The following is a 21,217-nucleotide window of genomic DNA, read 5'->3' on the forward strand; positions in this document are numbered from 1 at the left end:
CTTCCCTCCTTCAGCAACGTGAAGCCATGTTCAAAGCACACATCCAAGGTCAGAGTGTCTCATTTTTGGTAAATAAGCGACATAAAGCACTCTGGTTTTGATTTGTATGGAACCAACTGTAAAAAACGACTTGGGACTGGCTCCCTGAGATCTGGACATTTAGCATTGGAACTTACCACATTTTCTGGAAACCGAGTGTCCTGTGCCTTTGATAGAATTCTAAAGAACTGGGAAAGAGGAGAGTAATAAAGTATAAGGAATGGTTTTACCTCCTTCCCAGCTTATATGGTGAGGAGGTTGGGAGTGATTCAATATAAGTATAAAAATAACCATTGAATATAAAGAGGGCTTTACATTGTTGGAATGATTTCAAAGATATTCATATATTTAAAAGAAATGTGTGTGTGTGAGAGAGAGACAGAGAGACAGAGAGAGACACAGAGACAGAGAGAGACAGAGAGACAGAAAGCAAGCCAGGCACACTAAATCCAGAGTTGAAGTTCATGTACCCAAAGTAACACAAGGAAACAGGAAAGATGGTACTGGGTCAGATCCATTCTCCTTCCATATTCCTAATGTTTGGGGGAAAATGAGTAGCTGTAGGAGAAATTATTTGCCTTCTTGTGTATCTTTATCAGAGGCCAGGGGCCTCATTCCGACATGCTTCCTGGAAAAATACACCCACCTGAAATATGCATAACATTTGGGGGCGGGGTTTAAAACTCTTTGAAGCTGATGAGATGAGCTCCCTAGTGTTTCATGGATCCCAGGATAAAACCCCCAGATGCTAAATCTTTTGGAGAATTTGTTTACGTTTTCCATGCTTGACAAACTCCTTTGTAATAAGGAACTTGCTCAACTCTCCTACATCACTTCACATTTCCTCATTACCTTGAACGTCACTGGTGTTTTTAAATTTTGACCTGATTCACTTTAGCCTTCATGTTTCCAGACTAGAACAGATAATTAAAAAGCAAAGGCATTGAATTTCAGTATCCTGCAGGTTGTGTCCAGTGCATCCCAAATCTAACGTGGGCATCCTATCTACAAGCTCCCGCACCCACAGTCCCAGCACCCACACCCTCCTTGCTCCTCCAAACTAGTACGATTTATATACAGTAAAATTCACTTGTTTTAGGTGTGGGTTTTAGGGATGTAGTTCTCTGTTTTGACAAATGTATAAAGTTGTGTAACCACCACCATAATCGCAATGCAGAACAGCCCACCACCTCAGGAGGTTCCCTTGCGCCCCTTTGCATTCATCCTCTTCCCCAGGCCAGACCCTGATAACTACTGATCTGATTTTGGTCCCTAGAGTTTTGTTTCGCTCCCTTGCCCTCACCCCTCATGTCTTATACATGGAATCATAGGGGACTTCTCTGGCCATCCAGTGGTTAAGACTTCGCCTTCCAATGCAGGGGGTGTGGGTTTGATCCCTGGTCGGGGAGCTAAGGTACCACATGCCACAGGGCCAAAAAAAAAAAACCCAAAACATAAAACAGAAGCAATACTGTCACACATTCAATAAAGACTTCAAAAATGGTCCACATTAAAAAAGAAATCTTTTAAAAAAAAATGAAATCATACAGAATGTACCCTTGGAGGCTGGATTCTTTCTCTTAGCATGCTTTTAAGATTCATTCATGTTGTTGCATTAGGTGATAGAACACAATTTGTTTATCCATTCCTTAGTTGATGGATATTTCCAGTTTTGGGCCATTACTTGCATTCGGTTTTTTTGTTGTTGTTTTTGCTTTGGTTGTTTTCTGGGGAGGGGAGGGGCTGGAGAGTGGATCACGAAAGTGTCATTGATCCTTCCTCCATCTAAATTCTTTGAGAACTGTCACCAGTGCTGTATTGGAGCCCCAACTGCACTGGAGCAGCTGTTCTTTTTGTATTCGGGCTTCTACTTTCACATTTACTTTCCTTTTCTGCAAATTGGGACCCAAAGTTCCCCTGGTCTAGGTAGACAAGATCCAGAGAAAATAAAGCACAGGACAATGCTGTGTGCCTACTCCACGTGTGGTTCACCGTCAGTTTCCAAATCACCTAAAAGCTTGTTAGAAAAGCAGAATCTTAGGCTCCACCCCATACCTACTGAGTCAAGAGTCCCGGTGCGTCGGATGCGTCTGAGAAGTTTGAGAAGCACTCGCCGTATTCCACTCTAGCTACTAAAAATAATACATACGTATATGTGTGTGTATATATATATATATATTTTTTTTTTTTTTTCCTCAAAATATTTGGCCCTTTTTTCCAACTTTTTCTTTCCCTCCCTGGAGTAAACTCATTTTGTAGTTCCGTAAAGAATCCAAGTTTGGGACTGAGGAGGAGATGGTGAGCGCGGCATCCTCAGAGGATGGAGGAGCAAAAGAGGGAGGAAAAAGAGAAAGAGAAGGCAAGAACAGAGCCCGGCCTATGACTAGATCTTCGCAGCCAGAGGGGGTTGGCGGCGAGAGGCCGCCAGGGCCGGACCCTCCGCGGCCTCCTCCGCGGCCTTTCCGAGCCTGGACACTCTAGGCAGGACGCGGGCTCGGCGCGCAACCGGGACGCTCGCAAAACTTCGCGGAGCGGGGCCGCGGCCGGCCTGGCCGAGGAGGGCGGGGCGGGCGGGAGGAGGGACCGCGGGGGGCGGGGCCGGCGCGGCGAGGGGCGGGGTCAGCGCCGAGGCCGCGGGGCCAGCGACTGCGCCGGGCAGCGGGAGCCGCGGCCGCGCCATGTGGCTGCTGGGGTCGGTGTGCCTGCTGCTGAGCAGCGCCGCGGGTGAGTCGGGGGGCGTCCGGCGAACTTTCTTCGGGGCGCGGGACGCGGCGGCCGGGCTGCTATGCTGCCCCCTCCTCTTGCCCGGGCTGCGTCTCCCGGCGCGGGTGTGCACGGAGGGCGGACCCCGGCGCCGGGCTGGCCGGGACCCCGGCGAGGGGCCGCGGCGGGGTGCGCGCCGTCCTATTGTGTGGGCGTGCGCGCCGGCTTGTGCTGCGTTGTGTGTGCACGGGCGGGGCTTTGTGTGCAGTCCGGCTCTGGGGAGCCCGGCAGCTGCCCTGATTGGGCGTAGCTGGAGAGTTCGTGCGTGTGCATGTGTGTGTGTTGTGTAGGGGAAAGGAGGAAGGGAGGGGAGGGGAGAGAACGCTTCCCTGATCCCATCATCCCAGACGCGGGGTGCTCCGTGCTGTGCTCGCCTCCCCAGCGCCTCTTTGGGTTCTCTTGTGTGCACCCCCGTGCCTCAGTTGCCTACCTGGACCGCAGGGCGAGCGGTAATCGCCGTTTCCTTCCATTCCTGCCTGGGACTGTGTTTGGTTTGGGCAAAGAGAGATGAAGCAGGGCCGGACCTAGGAATTATTAATCTTTCCCACTGATACTGGGAGCAGGACATTTATTTAAATCATCTGATTACCCCCACTCGACCTACAATGGCGAGATGCCCTGGGAGAGGATCCGGGCTTCATCTGCCGGCCCTTTGAACCTGGCATCGCCGTAGCGTGTGCATCCTGAGGTCCCCAGGAGCAGCATGCTATTCCAGGGAACTTTTCTGCTGATGTGGGCGCGCTCCGAATTCCAGCCTGGAGCCCTTCCCCTGCCCCTGCCCGCCGGCCACAGCTGTCAGCTGCCCCTCCTAGGGTCGCCACGCCCTTGGCCCCTTGATGTTTATTTCTGGGCAGCTGATTTCTGGCCCAGAAAAGTAGGTGACAGGGCCCAGTGAACTTTCTTCAGCAGAAGCTGGCTTGTCTGACGTCGGTGCCATCCACGTGTCTAATTAATGCCTGATTCTCCCAGGTGCTTCTAGCTACTTGCTGTGGAGGTGTCTTTGGTGGTGTGTTTGTTGGGGAAGTGGAGACTCACTTAATTCTGAACTTCCCCCTCCCTGCCAGGTGTGCACTTGGAAAGAGAAATCCTCCTCCTTCCTTGAAGTCCCTGGTCCTGGCCATTCTCAGAATCCACTGGGTAGCCTTCCCCCACTCTCAGACTTATGACATCATCCCCACTCCTGGAGACTCCCGTTTAGATGTCTGTGGGTTTGCTGTGGCTTCCAGTGAGGGTGGAATGCTGGTGGCTGCTGTGGATTTTTAACCAGGTCTGGGTCAGAGTGCCTTGTTTCTCCTGAACTATTGGGCCACCACAGGGAGAGAGTTCCAAGGGGGCACTGGCACTCACGGGTAGGGGTGAATGATTATTTGGAGGCTGTTGAAACAGGCAGATTTCCAGGACATCTCAGACACAAAGACCTGCCTAGGTTCATGCTCTCAATTTGCATTGCCCTGGTGTGTCCCCTGATAACACCCAAGCAGGACAGTCTGGAAGCCGGGTCTTGTGTTTGTCCTCAGAGAGCTGCTTGAGGCCCAGTAGAAAGTGTTATTTATTGCCTCTCCCAGTTAGTACTGGGTTGCTTTGGTTGAGTCTCCAACTCTGTAAAAATAACTGTAAAGTTAATTTTGTCTTTCTCTGGTCAGCACGGGTTACTTAATTTGTGTGTGTACGTATAAAATAGGGCTAAAATAAATAAAATAGTCATAATGGGGAGGGAAAAATGGAGGGGGGTGGGGTCACAGAATGCCTAGCTGTCCCAGGTGGTAGTTTTCTGTCATCTGTGGTCATTGAACTTGTGTGGTTTTGACTCACCTTTACAGTTAGTTGTTGGTTTAGAAACTTCTAGGCAGGTTGGGGTGTGTGCATTCTTTCCTGTTACATTAAGCATCATCTTTCTAGCAGGGATTCCACTTTGACCTGAAGTGTTAACCAGAAACAGGGCTGGTCAGTTTTCCTGAAGCCTGCGTGGTGGTTCAGTTTGGGGTTCATAGTGGGCCAGGGACCCTGCCCTTCTGTCCCATATCCTACACCTTGATCCTCTTCGGGGAAGTTGATAGAACAAGAGAGATTATAAAAGCTGGTGCTTTTGACTTCTGTCTTCTTTTGATAGTCTGTAAAGAAACCTGGGGTCAGAGTGGAGCCCTAGTCTGAGTTCCGGGTCTTTGTAGGTCTGAAAGGCCACTGACATTTCTAGAGCAATCTGGAGGCCTTTGTTTTTCAGGAACCTTCTCAGAGGCCTTCATGTGTTTGTGTATGTATTTTTCTTCCTTTGTTTTTATTGTTTGTGTTAGGGAAGTGAAGCATCGATTTTGACCGCTATTATTTTTTACTGTAGCCTGTGAGAAAGGCTCAGCCCATCTGATACCCAGCTTTCCTTCCTGTGGTGGGCTCGGTGGGTTTAAGTGCGTGGATGGTGTGGCGTGTCTAATGGTGGCCAGGCCCTGAGGGGGTCAGATGGCTCACCTCCTTCCTGGCTGACCTTTTAGGGACTCCCTGACATTATCTATGAAAAGGCTTGATTTCCCCCATGTATACTCAGGGGTGTGGGTGTTGACCTTTTCTCCTGGAGAGATCTGCTTAGTGGTGTGAGCGGGTGGGTTTTATTATTATTATTTTTAACGAAGTGAGTCGCTTCGTGCAGCCCAGGCTGGTGGATGAGGCCGTGTGCACCAAGTACAAATAAACACACCTTGTTGCTTTTCGTCTTCAAAGAGATGGATGAAGGCTCCCTACTGGGGTGTGAGATGTTTTTTCCTGACAGCCCACTTAGGCCTTTCACCTTGTGATAAGTGAGGGAGAGACAGGGATATGAGCCAGTAGGGGAGGGAGGACGGTACATTCTGGGCCTCCAAGACTGGTTTAGATGCCTCGTTGTCAAAGTCACCTGGGTAGCTTGAAAGTGGGCTTATATCATCACTTTTGTGAAACAGTTTAGAGAACTTGGGGATTAGGACGGTTTCTAATCACATAATCTATGAAAGTCATGGCCTTTTCAACCTTGCCTCTTTTCATGGGCAAGGAGAGGAAAGGGAACCCAGTATTTGTGGACTGTCTCCTGTGTATGAGGTGCTTTGCTCGCCATTGAAACACATGATCCCATTGAATTTTTCCGATAATATCATGGGACGAGAAGTCATTTTGTGGCTCCTGAGAGGTCATCTGTGTCCAGGGTGCCAGATTCTAACTCAGGTTTCTCTTGGCCCACAATCTGGGCTCTCCCCCCCTGTCTCTAGGCATCCTTCCATGCTTTTCCCCCTATGTGCTTTCGTGAATTAACAATCCGTGAGCTTGTTTCCATAAACAGCCCCCCTTCCTAAATCTGTTCACTTTGCAGTCACAGCAGTTGGTATTTGTGGTAAATACATAAAAATAAATCCCAGCGACTTCCCTGGTGGCGCAGTGGTTGAGCATCTGCTTGCCAATGCCGGGGACATGGGTTCGAGCCCTAGTCCGGGAAGATCCCACATGCCGCGGAGCAACTAAGCCCGTGCGCCACAACTACTGAGCCTGCGCCCTAGAGCCCGCAAGCCACAACTACTGAGCCCGCGTGCCACAACTACTGAAGCCCACGCGCCTAGAGCCTGTGCTCCGCAACAAGGGAAGCCACCACAGTGAGAAGCCCACGCACCGCAATGAAGAGTAGCCCCTGATCGCCGCAACCAGAGGAAGCCCGTGCACAGCAACGAAGACCCAACGCAGCCAAAAATAGATAAATAAATAAAAATAAAATGAAATAACTCCCAGTCCTTGAGTAAAAATGGAACTTTCAAAATAGCACCCGTATTTTTGCTCTGTGCCTGGGAGAGGCATGCCTGGCAGGGAGTTACCACTGGACACGGTTCCATTTCTTGACCTGAGTTGTAGTTACGTGGGGGTTTGTTTTCATTCATTAGGCTCAATATTTACATTTCCCCTTTCTTATATGTTTATCGTATTTTACAATTAAAAAATAAAAGATGCTATACACCATGGATGACTCAGAGTGATTGAACTGTTTTTAGCTATGAGATAGCCCTGGGGGCAAATCTGTTTTTGGCTGTGGAGTTGTCTTGTTTGTTCTCTTCCCCTCTTTCTTTCTCTCTCTGGAATATTTTGGAATCGCATGGGCCATCCTAACTGTGCAGCTATTTTTGCCTCTGCCTCTACCTGACAATTGGGGAGATTTTTAAGATGACAGCTGCTGTGTGTGTATGTGTGTGTGTGTGTGTCTTTCTTTCATTGTAATTGTTGTGAAACAATCTACTCTCTTGGGTCCTGAGGAGCGCCCTTAAAAATGTTTTCTGGGAGAACATCTGAGGATGCAGCATTTGCGTGTCACATCTGCTTGATGTTTACTCTTGCTTACAGGATACGTGGACTTTTGTGACACGGTAACTGCCCAGTCAGAGGGATGGCAAATGTTTATTTCAGGTAGGATTGTTAGGGTTTCTGGAGATGGCTGCAGGGATGGGGTTAGTCTAGGGAAGTGTCCCCGCCTCAGTGCTGTTGACATTGGGGCCGGAGAGTTCTTTGTCATGGAGGCTGTCTTGTGCATGGTAGGATATGTCCTGGTCCTTGTTGCCGGTAGCAGCCTCCCCCGGTTGTTACAACCAACAACGTCTCCAGCTGTTATGAAATGCCCCCTGGGGGGAAAAATCACCCCCACTTGAGCACCCCAGTTGAGAACCCCTGGTCTGGTGTGAGTGCCCCCTTGCCATACATCTTGAGCATTCTGGCAGCTCATCCTGAGAGTGTCTTATAGATGCAGTGGTTCAGGACGGCATCCTCCTCCCGAGGGTGTCTTAGTCATCAGGTTTCTGCTTTCTGTTTCTGCAACCCCACAAGTTCAGTGTGAAAATACATTTTTATGTAGAAACACCCTCAGCACTGACCTTTCCCTCCCGTTTCCCTCTTGTGCCATCCTGAAAGCGGGTAACGTTGGAGATTGTAGAATTGGTTCCCTTGGGAGTGACAGGCTGAGAAAGCAGGTAAAAGGCAGGTGGCGGGTGACACCAGAAGCCACTCGGTTCCCTGAATAAACTGTTAAGCTTGGGAGGTTCACTAGCGCAGGGAGCTGGAGGAGAAGCTGTCTGAAAGTTTGCCTTGGGAGTTGCGTGTTGAAATCTTACTCTGGAAGTCCCCCTGCCTCTGCCCTACAGAGCAGTCATTGTTCCTCTCAGTTCCCATTCCCTCCCCGTGATTCCCTCCCCCCTCCCATCAAAAGCTTTTATAACTTGAGTTCCTTCTGCAGGTGGGCGGGAGTGGGGGGGATCCTCTGTACTAGCGGCCAGTTGGTTTTGGAGAAATTCTCATCTTCTGCTTTCTTCTCTGCAGTCTTTGGAAAGTTACACTCTGCGTCACTTTGTAACTCTTGCATTCCTTTAAGACACTTTGCCTCGCAGCTGTCCTTCTTTGTCCTTCTCCTTTGTTCGGTAGCCAGTCTTCCTTGAGTTTTTTGCTTCCTCCTCTCTTCAGACCAGCGATGTGCATTGTCTGCTGCTGCCTTCTTTTGTGTGTGAATTCGTGGGAAGAAAGGATGTACCAATAGAGGGGCGCTGGGTTTGAAGGGGAGAAGTGCTCGTTATCTTCCCTCAGGCACACAGGCCTCAATCACGCCCTCTTCCAAAAGGCTTCTCCAGGGAAGAGCCCTAGCTTCCCGAGCGGGCGACCCTTGTTTTCCCTTTTGTCTCTGGGTAACTCGAAAACTCTTCTTGACCCTTTATTTGGCTGTTCACTAGTGCGGTACCAGCTCTGTGCTGTAGGGGGGCAGAGCTGTGTAGAACTTGTTCTTGGCCCTTGAAGAATTAAATGATCCAGTGAAGGAAATGGGGTTGTTTACCTCTGTCGTGATCTGGGAAGGGCAGAGACACTTCTCCCGAAAGCGGGGTTTCGGAGGTGTTTCTAAATGTGAGATATACTGATGGATGCACAACATTCATCGGAACGAAGCTGCGTGGATGTCACAAGGCCTTGGCAAATGTGGATATCCGGTCACTGGGAATATTTAATGGATGGGTCATTCTTTTAAAAAATTTTTTATTTTTATATAATTTTTAAAGGTTACTTTTCATTTAAAGTTATTACAAAATATTGGCAATATTCCCTGTGTTGTACAATACATCCTTGAGCCTATCTTACACCCAGTAGTGTTTGTATCTCCCATTCCCCAACCCCTATATTGCCACTCTACTGGTAACCACTAGTTTGTTCTCTACATCTGTGACTCTGCTTCGTTTATGTTATATTCACTAGTTTGTTGTATTTTTTAGATTCCACATACAAGTGATATCATATAGTACCTATCTTTCTCTGTCTGACTTCTTTCACTGAGTATAATGCTCTCCAAGTTGGATGGGTCATTCTTGATCAGGTTTCAGAGGTGATGACACATGTCCTAGCTTGCTTCTTTAGCTTTAGCTATCCAGATAAAATGTTGGGGTACATCTGTTGGTGTTCTAAGGCTCTTTTAGCTCTAGGCTTATGAGATTCTAATGAGACATTTCTTCTGTGGCTTTAGGCAACAACCTTCTTTATCTTATCATACTACCTACAGACACATATATGTACATACTACATATGCTGTATATGATAAATATGTGTATATATGTATAATATACATATCTTGGTATATGTATATATATACACACACACACATCTTGGTGTATGTATATATACATGTGTTTATATATATATATCTTACCTCTTTTAGTCTCTAATCCTACTAGCTTGTAAACTTCTTAAGGGCTAGGATCATATGTTAAATGTATATGTCATATTTCTTATTTCTTTTGCGGGGTCTAGGAGTGTAGTAATGGCTACCACTCACTGGAGGGTTACTCTGCCTGGCAGGGTGCCAAGACTGTACATGAATCATTTTGTTGTAATCTTCCTGAATTAAAAACATTACAAAAATAATGCATCGAATATATGCTCACTATAAAAATTTCAAGCACAATAGAAGTCATTAAAATAAAACATTAAAATCTCTCTTCATTCTGTTTACCTTTCTTTCCTCTTTTTAAAATTACTATTAACTGTCTGGTATATATCAGTTTAGTCCTTGTGTGCCCATAGAGTTTAATGAGCTCATACTTGTCTATATTTGTAGTTTTTTGACTTGCTTTTTTTACTTAAAGACTGAATTTTGTCAGTTCTACTTTGAGTTCTGAGTTGGTCACACAACTGCCTCTTGTTGTTTAGACCTTCCAGTTATTCCAAAGCATTTGGCCTTTTCACTCAACTTCACTTGCAGTTCACTTTCTCAGTTCGTGAATGGCACACTCCTTTTGCCTCTGTCTCAGAAACAAAATGTGGTATGGTTTCAGCTGTTTCTGGATATCTTCATGCACCTTCCTTTAAGGTGTTTGGCTCATGCTTTGCAAGAAAATATGGAATTTTAGTCTTTCTCCAATGACAGATATTTGTTTCCCTATTTTCAAATTTACACGGTTTCCTTGCCTTTTTGTATACACAATAATTTTTCATTTCAATGCAGAATTTTAGTGTCATCTTTTACAAGACATTCTGAATAGCAGGTAAATTCAACCTCTGCATTACCAACAATGCACAGAACTGGACGGAAGTGATGAATCACATCAGCGGCTGTGACCAGGTTCACCCAGGCACTGCCAGTGACCAATAGATCACAGCTTCTGCTTATCCTGTGCTCTCATAAGATGCTGTTGGCTGTTGGGCATATCTTGATTTCAGAGATGTTACAGTATTAAAGATGAATTAGGCACATCCTGATTTGGTATTGGAGATGTTCCAATACCAAAGGTATGTGTCTTCTTGGCCATCTTTCTTTTAGTTCTTATATAACTACCCATTCTTTTAAAAACAGCTTTAAAAACATCTGGTATATGTCAATACCATAATTTTTTTCATGCCTCCTATGCTGATGAATCTTATTTCATTTTCACAGCAGTTCATTTAGGTAGGTGGTATGCTCTGCCATTTTAGAGATGGGGAAACTAGAAGGCTAAGGAATTTTCCCAACCCAGCAGCCAGTAAGAGGTGGTTTCAGAATTGGCATGTAGATCTGCACAACTTAAACCTGTGCTCTTGACCACTGGCTCTACTGCTTTGGCACTGAGTAGACACTCAAGTTCACGTGTGTTGGAAGAAGGAGGTGTACTCCCTAGCTTGTGCTAGGGAATTCCATCACTGGGTAGTGGTGTCAGTATTGAGTCCATGCTTATTATGTTGGATAGAATGATCTATTGGAGAGCCATTGGTCGGGGCATATTTCAAGTTGATTTTATTCAAGTGGCCTGTCCTTGGCAGATTGAAACTGACATTTTGCTGTTCCCCCCTATGGAGGACTTGTTGTTATAGGCATTTAAATGAGCCTTTGTAGAGGCTTCCTTTATTAAAAGAAACAATAACAACAATAAACAAATTATTTCAGCACCATGAGACTTGCCTTTGAATATATTCATGATGGAGAATTTTCCCCCCCCCCCCCTTTGAGGGAAATATTTTGTTGGAATACCAACCAAAAGCAATTTCTTTTTGGTCAGTACTGCCCTCAAATAGTGCTGGGTGCCAAAAAGAAGGGCCTGCTGTTTATAAAGTCTAGAAATAGATTTTTAAGGCAGAAATATAGTGCTGATTATAATGCCTCATATTAAAAAAAAAAATCTAAGTTTTTTCTTACTTTCTCACTCTGAGCTTAAGCTTGTATAGTTCACATATGAGAGAGCTTTTTCTGAACTAGTCATTGATGTTATTTATTGTGGAAGGTGAAATGTGAATGTACTGTACCAGAAAGAAGTCGTAGCTGGCAAGAATTTGCCCCATCTTGTTACCTCAAACCAAGGGGCTCTCGTGGGCAGCAGGTCCAGTCTTGTGTGGAAGTAACGCTGCAGGTCTGAAAAGCGTTAATAACTACAGGCGAGCCAGAATGAGCCCCAGAATTCCAAACCCTCACTCCCAAGTTCTCTCCTGAAAACTGTTTCTCTTTTTAATGAGTCATTTGTGATACCAGGAGACTGTAATTTGGGTGAATTTGCAGGTGCTCAAGTCCAACTGTGATTTTTGACAGGCAACATAGTGCTGTCTAAAGACAGGGTTGTCTCTGGCCTGGAGGGAGGCCGCAGCAAAGAGGGAGGGCAGCCAGTTAGCTGACGCTGGAACAGGCCTTCAGGAACTGGGTGCTGGAGGGACATGGCCTGTATGAATAACTTGATTTAGAAGACGTGCGGACCCAAGATGCCAGCGTTCCATGTGGGACACTCGTGTGTCTGTTGGCAGAGAGAAATGGAAACATAAATGGTGTGTAACTTTATTGCATTAAAAATCCCTTCTCGTTATTATAAGGCCCAGTGAGGTTAGCTCTAGGGATATCACAAGTACGCTGTCTTTGATGGCCTTGCTGGAACATTTTCCTTCAGCTTTTGCCTTGAATCAGGGCAGTGTTCTCCAAGAGTCATTAAACTAATTGGACATGGCTGAGAAGTGAGCCCTCCTCACACTTGTAGCTCCACAGTCAGTTGAAAAAAAGCCTCTCAATTGGTTTGGAAAGTGCTAAATTTAACTTGTTTTTTTATTATAAAAATAAGATGGGGGAGTTTGGGGACGATGAAAGAGTGATTAGCAGCATAGGGTGTTTCATCAGAAAAAAAAATCCAAAGCTGTAAAAAACTGTTGATGCTAAGAGAAACCAGAACAGAACTGAATGGAGGTTTCAAAAGCAGACTTTATAAAAGTTTGATTAAAAGGTACGATAGGACGGAGCCTAGCTGGCTGGGGCCTGGCGTAGCAGGACTGGAAAGAATGGTTGCTAATTACAGAGATAACAGAGATAAAGTTGGAAAGAATGACTCGCATCAGGAATATTCTGTATTAATTAAAGATCGCATTAACCTTGTAAATGTTACAGAGAAACGATAAACATCTGTGGAACCTATGAAGGACAGCAGTGATGCAGTAGGGAAAGATTTAGCATGCCCAAAGTTCATTTATGTTGCCCAAGGAGATGATAATGACAATCCAAGAAAAGCTAACAGATATCAAAAATATAATAAGGATGCTCCGTTGTTGAATAAGACACATACCAGAGGAATTGAAGTGGATCAGGAATTGGACTGTATGTTCAGGGAAAGGAACACTGTCCAGCATTGAGGGGGCAATCTCAGGATCTTTTGAAAGTACCCGTAAAATGTAACTCAGCAATAATCTTGAACTGAAGAAAGAACTCTCCCATTCTTTTTTTTAAAAATTATTTATTTTTATTTATTTATTTTTGTCTGTGTTGGGTCTTCGTTTCTGTGCGAGGGCTTTCTCCAGTTGCGGCGAGCGGGGGCCACTCTTCATCGCGGTGCGCGGGTCTCTCACTGTCGCGGCCTCTCTTGTTGCGGAGCACAGGCTCCAGATGCGCAGGCTCAGTAGTTGTGGCTCACGGGCCTAGTTGCTCCGCGGCATGTGGGATCTTCCCAGACCAGGGGTCGAACCCGTGTCCCCTGCATTGGCAGGCAGATTCTCAACCACTGCGCCACCAGGGAAGCCCCAGAACTCTCCCATTCTTGTGTGATTCAAGTTCCATGAGTTGTGATGGGGTCTGTCGTGTTCTTTGAAGTCCATCTTATTTGTTTTACAGTCCAGCACCTGAGTCAGGGCTTGGCTTAGTGTCTGTCACACAATAGGGTTTCCTGTAAGTTACCTGGAAGGCATGGAGGTGATCACAAAAGATAAGTGACTGTGACTTTGAAGAACAGAAGCAGTTGAGGGAAGAATGAAATTTAGATGTTGCCCTTTGGTGACACATTGTTTCTTCTCTAGATTTTAAAACAGTCTCATTTGGCTTCAAAGACCTGCAGAGATCTTTACCAGAGACACCTGTGGCTTAAAAAAAAAAAAGACAAAAAGAGGCCTTTGAGAGGGAAATGGATTATAGCAATTGTAAAATCAGGTGGTAAATTAGACAATTGGGAGTCTAGCATGTGGCGTATAAACAGGGGTTTCTGACAGGTGAATGAAAACTGCTGGGCACCTTAATTCCATTTGAGGGGAGCTTACACAGTTTACTTAAGGAATATGAGAAGTTACTGCGAGGAAAAAGTGAAAGCAGTTCTGTCTTATAAAATATCAGTGTTGATAACATTAAACAATAAGAAAATTCAGGTTATCTTCCGGTCTAATTTAAAAGGAAATAAAAGTTTGCTACTGAAACCACACAAATGATTCAAGGAAGGAAGTGCATCAATCAATATAATCTTAGAGGGAAGTGGAGGGTAATAGAAATACATCAATTATAAGACTAAGTGTACAACAAAATGTCACTAACTCTTGCGGAAAAAAAATTACCCATCTATTCATTGTAAGAGACATAGTAAAATCCAAAAGATATAGAGTGAAAAGTTAAGGAAATAAAATTCTATGTGCAAGGGCTATTTTCGTGGTATCAGATTAGTAATTGCATAGCATTAAGCATTAAGTAGATAAACAGGGTTACTGCAAATGGCAAAAGTTTCATTAAACAAGTATCTGATAATGCCATGTAAAAAGACATGAAGAATTAGGAACATAATTAAAGGGTGTTGAAGGTTCTTGAGGATAAGATTAGCAAGTGCTTGCCAAATTTTGGAAGGTTAAAATATTTAGAGAGTACCTAATTTTAATGTTTCAAAGAAAAGGTCCGTGGGAATAGGGAACACCAAATCGAAAATGTGCTGGTGACTCGGCAACGAGAATCTGCCGTCAGGGGTGGTGGGTGAGACCGGCTGCTTCCTCACGACACCCCTGGGGCCTTTCCTCTACACACCTGCTCCATGGGTTTGTGGAAGTGTTTGCTAACGGAAGCTTTGGGGATAAAATCCTCCCTGCTAATGAGACGAGAAGGTTGATAAAGCTTCGAGTTGGGCTTAGTCTGACACCAGCGTCTGTGGGTGGGAATTTACAAGAGCAGTTTAAGCCCTGCCATATGGATAGAAAAGGAGACTGCAAAAGTGATTGAGAAGAAAAATCTATTTTTGCTTTTATATCTTAGTAAGCATTGATATTATTTAAATTATTAGAAAACATTTTCCTGGTTGAGTGTAGTGTCTTTGCTCCTTTAAGAAGGTAGTCTTGTCATGGGATTATGGTGTAGAGCTTTGCTACTCAAAATGTGGTCTCCAGGCCAACAGCATCAAGCATCACCTGAATCAGAATCTGCATTTAACCAAGATCCTCTGGTGACTCCGGCTCACGTTAAGTTTGAGATGAACTCGTAGCTAAGAATACAGGCTTTTGAGGGAGCCAGCCGAGGTTCAAATCCCAGCTCACTGCCTCAGCTTTGGCCGGGTTTCTTCAGCCTTCTGCAACCCACTGTGTCTTCATCTGTAAATAGGGATAATAATGGTCCCTCCCATGTAGAAATATTGTAAGTGAGATAATGCATGTGAGGCTCTTAGCTTTTATTATTGCTCACTAATATAACTAAATGTTATTTAACATTTAGTAACATGTAACTAAATGTTATTTAAATAATTATTCCGGTTTATTGTAAAAATTTGGACAAAAATTTAGAAAAACATAACTTACAGTTCTACGATCTAAAGACTGTTAACACGTTGCTTTATTTTCTTTGATTTTTATGTCGCTTTGATCATACGGAGAATATAATTTCATATCCTGCTCTCTTCACTTGTGAATGTAGCATTGGTATTTTCCCTCCTTAAGCTGATGTGGGAGAACAAATGGTCTAACATCCCAGAATGGCTGGGTGTATTCTTTGATGTCGGCTGTAAAAATCCTCTAAGCCAACCAAGTCAGCGGCATGCTCTTTCACAGCTTGTTTCCTTGTCTATACATACGGGCTGCTATTCCCTGCCCCGTCTGATTTTACCTGGTAGTCGTTGAGGATCCTTTGAGAATCGTGTATGTGAAAACAGCTAGTGATTGGTAAAATTCTGCTCACATCTATGCTACTGTAAGTGGGTGGTCTTGCTATGTAGGAAAAGCCTAGAAACGTAATTACCCATTGACTCCACAATTCCACTTCTAGGACTTTATCCTGAAGGGATGTGTACAAAGATTCAGCTATGAGGATGTGTGTGCCAGCATTGCTTTTAATGGTGAAAGGCTGGAAGCTAATGCTTCCTAGAAAGGGTGAGTTATCACATCAATATGCTAGAATACTATGCAGACAGTAGAAGGATGCTCTCCAATATGACCTCCACTTGCCACATGTGGCTACTTAAAGGTAAATTAGTTAAGATTAAATAAAATAAAAAATCAAATTCTTCTGTCACACTAGGTATATTTCAAGTGCTCATTAGCCCCACGTGGCTAGTGGCTACCTTATTGGGCAGCTCAGAGGTAGAAAATTTCTGTCATCGCAGAAAGTTCTATTGGATGGCACTGCTCCCGAAGAATAATTCTTACATGGAAAGAAAATTCTTAAGAAACAGAATGATTCAGATTTGTAGTATGTGTGTGTTATAAGTTTCCCCTTGGTACTTGGGGCACAAGATAGCATTTCTTCATTTTTCTAAATTCCATCAAACCTAGCCCTGATTGCCTTCAGTCACCAAAAGCTAGCGATTTGCTGTAAGTCAACTGTTGAATTCTGCAGATCTTCTCAGGACCCCTGGGTGCCTGACCTGGTCACTGGCATTACTGTTGCTTTTTGTTCTAAGGCCTGTTGTTTAGCTTTGGACCTTCCTGTCTGCCAAACACTTCAATCCACCCCTTCCCATAAATTAACACTCCCACACATTTTACAACAATGATCTACAAGGGCTGCATGGAGAGTAAGCCCCTATGGCCCTCCCCCATTCAGATGGGTGGGAAATGTTACCTATGGGGAGAAAAAAGGCTGAAACCAGACTACATTAGTAATCAATAATAAGAAAACTCGCAATTCGTTTGTGCGCTCCGCTTTAGTCTGGTTTGCAGATCCCAGTGGATACTTGGGAGAGGGCTCTGCAGTGGTGGACCCTGCATCCCCGCCCTTCCCAGCAGCATCAGGCCTCCAGGCACCCAGGCCTCTTCAGGAACACCCTCCCTGCCTTGCCAGTGGGCTGAACTGATACAGATGACCCTTGCCCTAACTTCCTTGGCAGATGGTGTTGGTGCCCAAGTGATCCCTATTTCTTGCTGGATTTTTAGCAAATGGCTCTGGCCAGCTTGACTGAGAAGGGTTTCCTAGCTCGTTCCTTCTCCCACAGCTAAATGCAGCCTTAATGTCTATAGTGTGTACCCTTGCTTGCTGTCTGGTCTTACTATTGATTTAAGCTATGCCTGTGTTTGTGCAGTTTTTCAGAGAAAGCTTCCTATACACCTTTCACAGCTCTACTAGTGAATTTCCTTGTCTAGAAAGCTTTCCTCCCATATTCAATTCCCAACCCAGAATGAATCTCACTTCTTTTAACAAAAAATTGATATATGTCTACATTGCGAAATGATTAGCACAGTAAGTTAACACCCATCGCTTTACATAGTTACAATTTTTTTTTCATGTGGTGAGAACGTTTAAGATGTACACCTTTAGCAACTTTCAAATATATAATACAGTATTGTTAACTATAGTCACCATGCTGTACATTACATCCCCAGGGCTTATTAAGAATAAAACTGGAAGTTTGTACCTTTTGACCACTGTCACCGTTTCTCTATCCGCCCCCCCCATCCCAGCCCCTGCCTCTGGCAAACGCCAGTCTGTTCTTTTCTATGAGTTTGGGTTTTTTAAAGATTCCACATATAGGTGAGATCATACAGTATTTGTCTTTCTCTGTCTGATATATTTCACTTAGCATAATACCCTCAAGGTCCATTCATGTATTTCAAATGGCAGGATATCCTTCTTTTTTTATGGCTGAATAATATTCCATAATCTCACTTCTTAATGGCTGCCACTACTTTGCTTTTGTTCATGTTAAACTTCACACGTGGTATTCTAATTTATTTATGCTCTTTCCCTATACTTGAGTGGTTCTTTTTTTTTTTTAAACGTATTTTTTAAAATTTTATTTATTTATTTATTTATGGCTGTGTTGGGTCTTCGTTTCTGTGCGAGGGTTTTCTCTAGTTGTGGCAAGCGGGGACCACTCTTCATCGTGGTGCGCGGGCCTCTCACTATCGCGGCCTCTCTTGTTGCGGAGCACAGGCTCCAGACGCGCAGGCTCAGTAATTGTGGCTCACGGGCCCAGTTGCTCCGTGGCATGTGGGATCTTCCCAGGCCAGGGCTTGAACCCGTGTCGCCTGCATTGGCAGGCAGATTCTCAACCACTGCGCCACCAGGGAAGCCCGAGTGGTTCTTTTTTATTAATTTATTTTTGGCTGCGTTGGGTCTTCATTGCTGTGCGTGGGCTTTCTTTTTAGTTGCGGTGAGCGGGGGCTACTCTTCATGTCTGTGCGCGGGCCTCTCATTGCGGTGGCCTCTCTCGTCTTGGAGCACTGGCTCTAGGTACGCGGGCTGTAGAGCCCAGGCTCAGTAGTTGTGGCGCACGGGCCTAGCTGCTCTGCAGCATGTGGGATCTTCCTGAACCAGGGCTCGAACCCGTGTCTCCTGAATTGGCAGGTGGATTCCTAACCACTGCGCCACCAGGGAAGCCCTTGAGTGGTTCTTAAACCTCAACGATTATGAGAGTAGCCTGGGTGTTTCAAAATACATACTTTTTAATTACTTTAAATTCTGGAATCTCTCAAACATCATAAAAGAACCAAGAATAATATAACAAATACTAGTGTACCTGTCACACAGATCTATCAGATTTTTAACATTTTCCATATAAATTCAGATTTCTTAAAGAAAAAAATATTACAGGTACTCTCGAAGACTGTCCCTCATCTCATTACCTTCTCTTCTGCCCAGAGGCCACTACTATCCTCAAGTTGGCATATAGCCTTTCTGTCTCTGTTTTAATCTTTTCCCACATTTGTGTGTGTCTCTCTCCAATGCATAGTATTTTAAAGTGTACATAAGTGCTATCATTCTGTGTGTACTTTTGCAACTTACTTTTTTCATTTATTCTTGTAATTTTGAGGTCCATCCCTGTTGCCACATGTAGATGTGTTTTTTTTTAACTGCTATAGGTATCCCATTGTATGAATATGCTGAAGTTTGTTCACTCATCTCTTAGTAAGACATTTAGGTTGTGACCATGACTAGCTACACTGCAGTGAAAATCCTTGTGCACAGAGCAGGACATCAAAATATTCTCGAAGTAGAATTCTGGATCAGTGGGTTTGCACATTCTCTGCTTGTCTAGATAATGCCAGCTTACCCTCTGAAATGGTCCTATCTATTTATATTCCCATTAGTGGTTTATGAGAGCACCTGCTTCCCCACATTTCTTCCAATATTTGGACTTGAGTTCTTAATTAGTTTTCCCAGGGGCACAAAGTGGTAACTTGCTGTGGTTTCAATGTCCTTTCCCTTGATTACCAGTGAGGGGAGTGCAGTAGGCTGTGGCCAGACCTCCCCGCCTCGTCCCCCCACTCCTGGTCCCCCAGTTGGATATAGATGGAGAACCGGGCGGACTTTCGGCACCGGTGCAGGTAAGAGATGGTTGCTCCTGTGTTGGCGTGGCAAGAATTTCCAGGTCCAGAACTCCAGGCCTTGGGGCTGGGTCATCAGGTCTAATTCTGCTGAAGGGTTGAATGTCTGCTTTCGACGTGGATTCTGGGGGCACCTATGGCTAAGCGTCTCGAAGGCGGTTCTGGGCTCCTCTGTCTTGGTAGGTGTTTTACCCTGTAAGGGCTGCTGAGATCACTGGACTAAGGGTGCTCCATGGTGAGAAAACCAGCAGGGCACTGGGGAGCCACTTTCTGGACTCCACTTCTGATGGTGGTGTGGGGGAGTGATGGCTCAGAAGAGAGGCAGGCTCTTGAATCAAATGGTCTGGGTTCAGATCCTGGCTGTGTGACCTTAGGCCAGTTACAGAACCTCTCTGTGCCTCAGTGGGCTCTTTCCCTGTAAAAGGGAGGTAACACCAGCCTCATAGCATTCTTGGGGGGAGTGGACGAGATCATGGATGCAAGGTACTTAAGCCCGGTGCCTGGCACTTCAGCAGCAGCACCACCTGCTTACTAATCCATGCTCTGCGGCTGGGTTTGAGGGCTGGGGGCGTCGTTTATGTCTGAACTCCCAGTGCCCAGCCCAGTGCTGGTACTGAAGTGGGTGCTCAGTGAACGGTTGTTGAATGAATGTATGAGCTTCCACTTACGTATGAACTTCAGTTTGTACCGCAGGCTATGTTAAGCCTATTGAGTACTGGAAATAATTTTCAACCAGGGACGACTGTGATCCTGGTGGTGGTCTTAAAACAGAGATGAGGACTCTTGGTCCACCTGGCATTTTCAGTCCTGAAATTTCTGGTCATCAACCATGAACCTGAAATTAGGTTTTTCTGACTCATTTTCACACTGACTTTGAAAAATTTATTCTTCCCATTTTTTCTCTCCCTGAGATGTTTTCCCCTTGCCTTGTTGGCCTTTCTGAAACATTCAAACAGCTTTTTGTTTGTTTGTTTGTCTGGTGGCTCTGAAATACCCAAGTATTTGAAGTTCGCACTTGAGCTTGTCTGCAAGCTCTAGAGGGTACTCTTCTTCATGACCTAGGACATATTGAAGGGTCAGTACTAAGTTAGACTCTGGAAGGAGAGTCCTGAGAATCCTGGATATATTGTAGGTCTGCTGCAAGTTCAAATGGCTCGTCTCAGTCTTTGCCTCTACAGAATCCTTTCTTCCACTTTTCAATCGAAGAGGGTGAATACACCCTATGGGGCCATCATGCAGACTAAGTGACTGATGATAATTTTCCATATGTTGGTTCTGCTCTGACTTCAAGGGAACGAACAGCTTGCTTCTGGGAGGTTCATTAAGCTTCCTGGGTTCTCTGGAGCACCTCCTTTTAAATGAGTTCCTACGGTGAACAAAAGAGCCTCAAAGATTTTGAAATAGAAATGCCCTTCCTCTAAGTACATTTAGAGGAAGACACACGGACTGTTCCCTTGTCTGTTTAAATAATTTTCATTTATTTGAGAGACGGAGGAGGAGAGCAGAATGGAATGAAATTGAACTCTCTCTGGACTTGAGTTCTTTGCATACATAAAGCACCATACAAAGGCCATTTAGTGGATCCAGAAACCCAGGGGGATGAGGAACAAAACAGAGGGTAAATGGCTAGCTTTGTAGAATAAATAAATAACAGTGCCACATGGAAAGGGTGCCTTGAATGAAGGGAGGGAAATAATGTGGTAAAGACTAAACCAAAGGAAGACATAATCAAAACAACACTGAAGTCAGAGTGCAAAGTTGTAAATGTTAATGGGAGGGCAAAGTAGAGTCGTGTACTGACAGTTAATCAGAATTGTGGGGTGGAGGAAGTGCTGGGCCCCAGAGACAATGGATTTCAATCCCATCGGATTAGAATTTTAATTACTGTCCTTTTGCATTGCCTGGGATTTTGGGATGAACATATTTGTGTGTGTGTGTGTGTGTGTGTGTA

General features: G+C 44.9%; 1 protein-coding gene across 1 annotated transcript in view; it reads left to right on the plus strand.

Annotated features, from left to right (window-relative positions):
• The first annotated feature begins 2,687 nt into the window (after positions 1-2,687).
• The window catches only part of LDLRAD3 (low density lipoprotein receptor class A domain containing 3), a 256,545-nt gene continuing 238,015 nt past the window's right edge, over positions 2,688-21,217 (plus strand). Inside the window, exon 1 of the mRNA XM_059929647.1 lies at positions 2,688-2,763. Coding sequence (XP_059785630.1) covers positions 2,718-2,763 — 46 coding nt within the window. The 5' untranslated portion in view covers positions 2,688-2,717. The remainder of the gene's footprint in view (positions 2,764-21,217) is intronic.

Source organism: Balaenoptera ricei, chromosome 8, assembly GCF_028023285.1.
Source record: "Balaenoptera ricei isolate mBalRic1 chromosome 8, mBalRic1.hap2, whole genome shotgun sequence".
Lineage (NCBI taxonomy): Eukaryota > Metazoa > Chordata > Mammalia > Artiodactyla > Balaenopteridae > Balaenoptera > Balaenoptera ricei.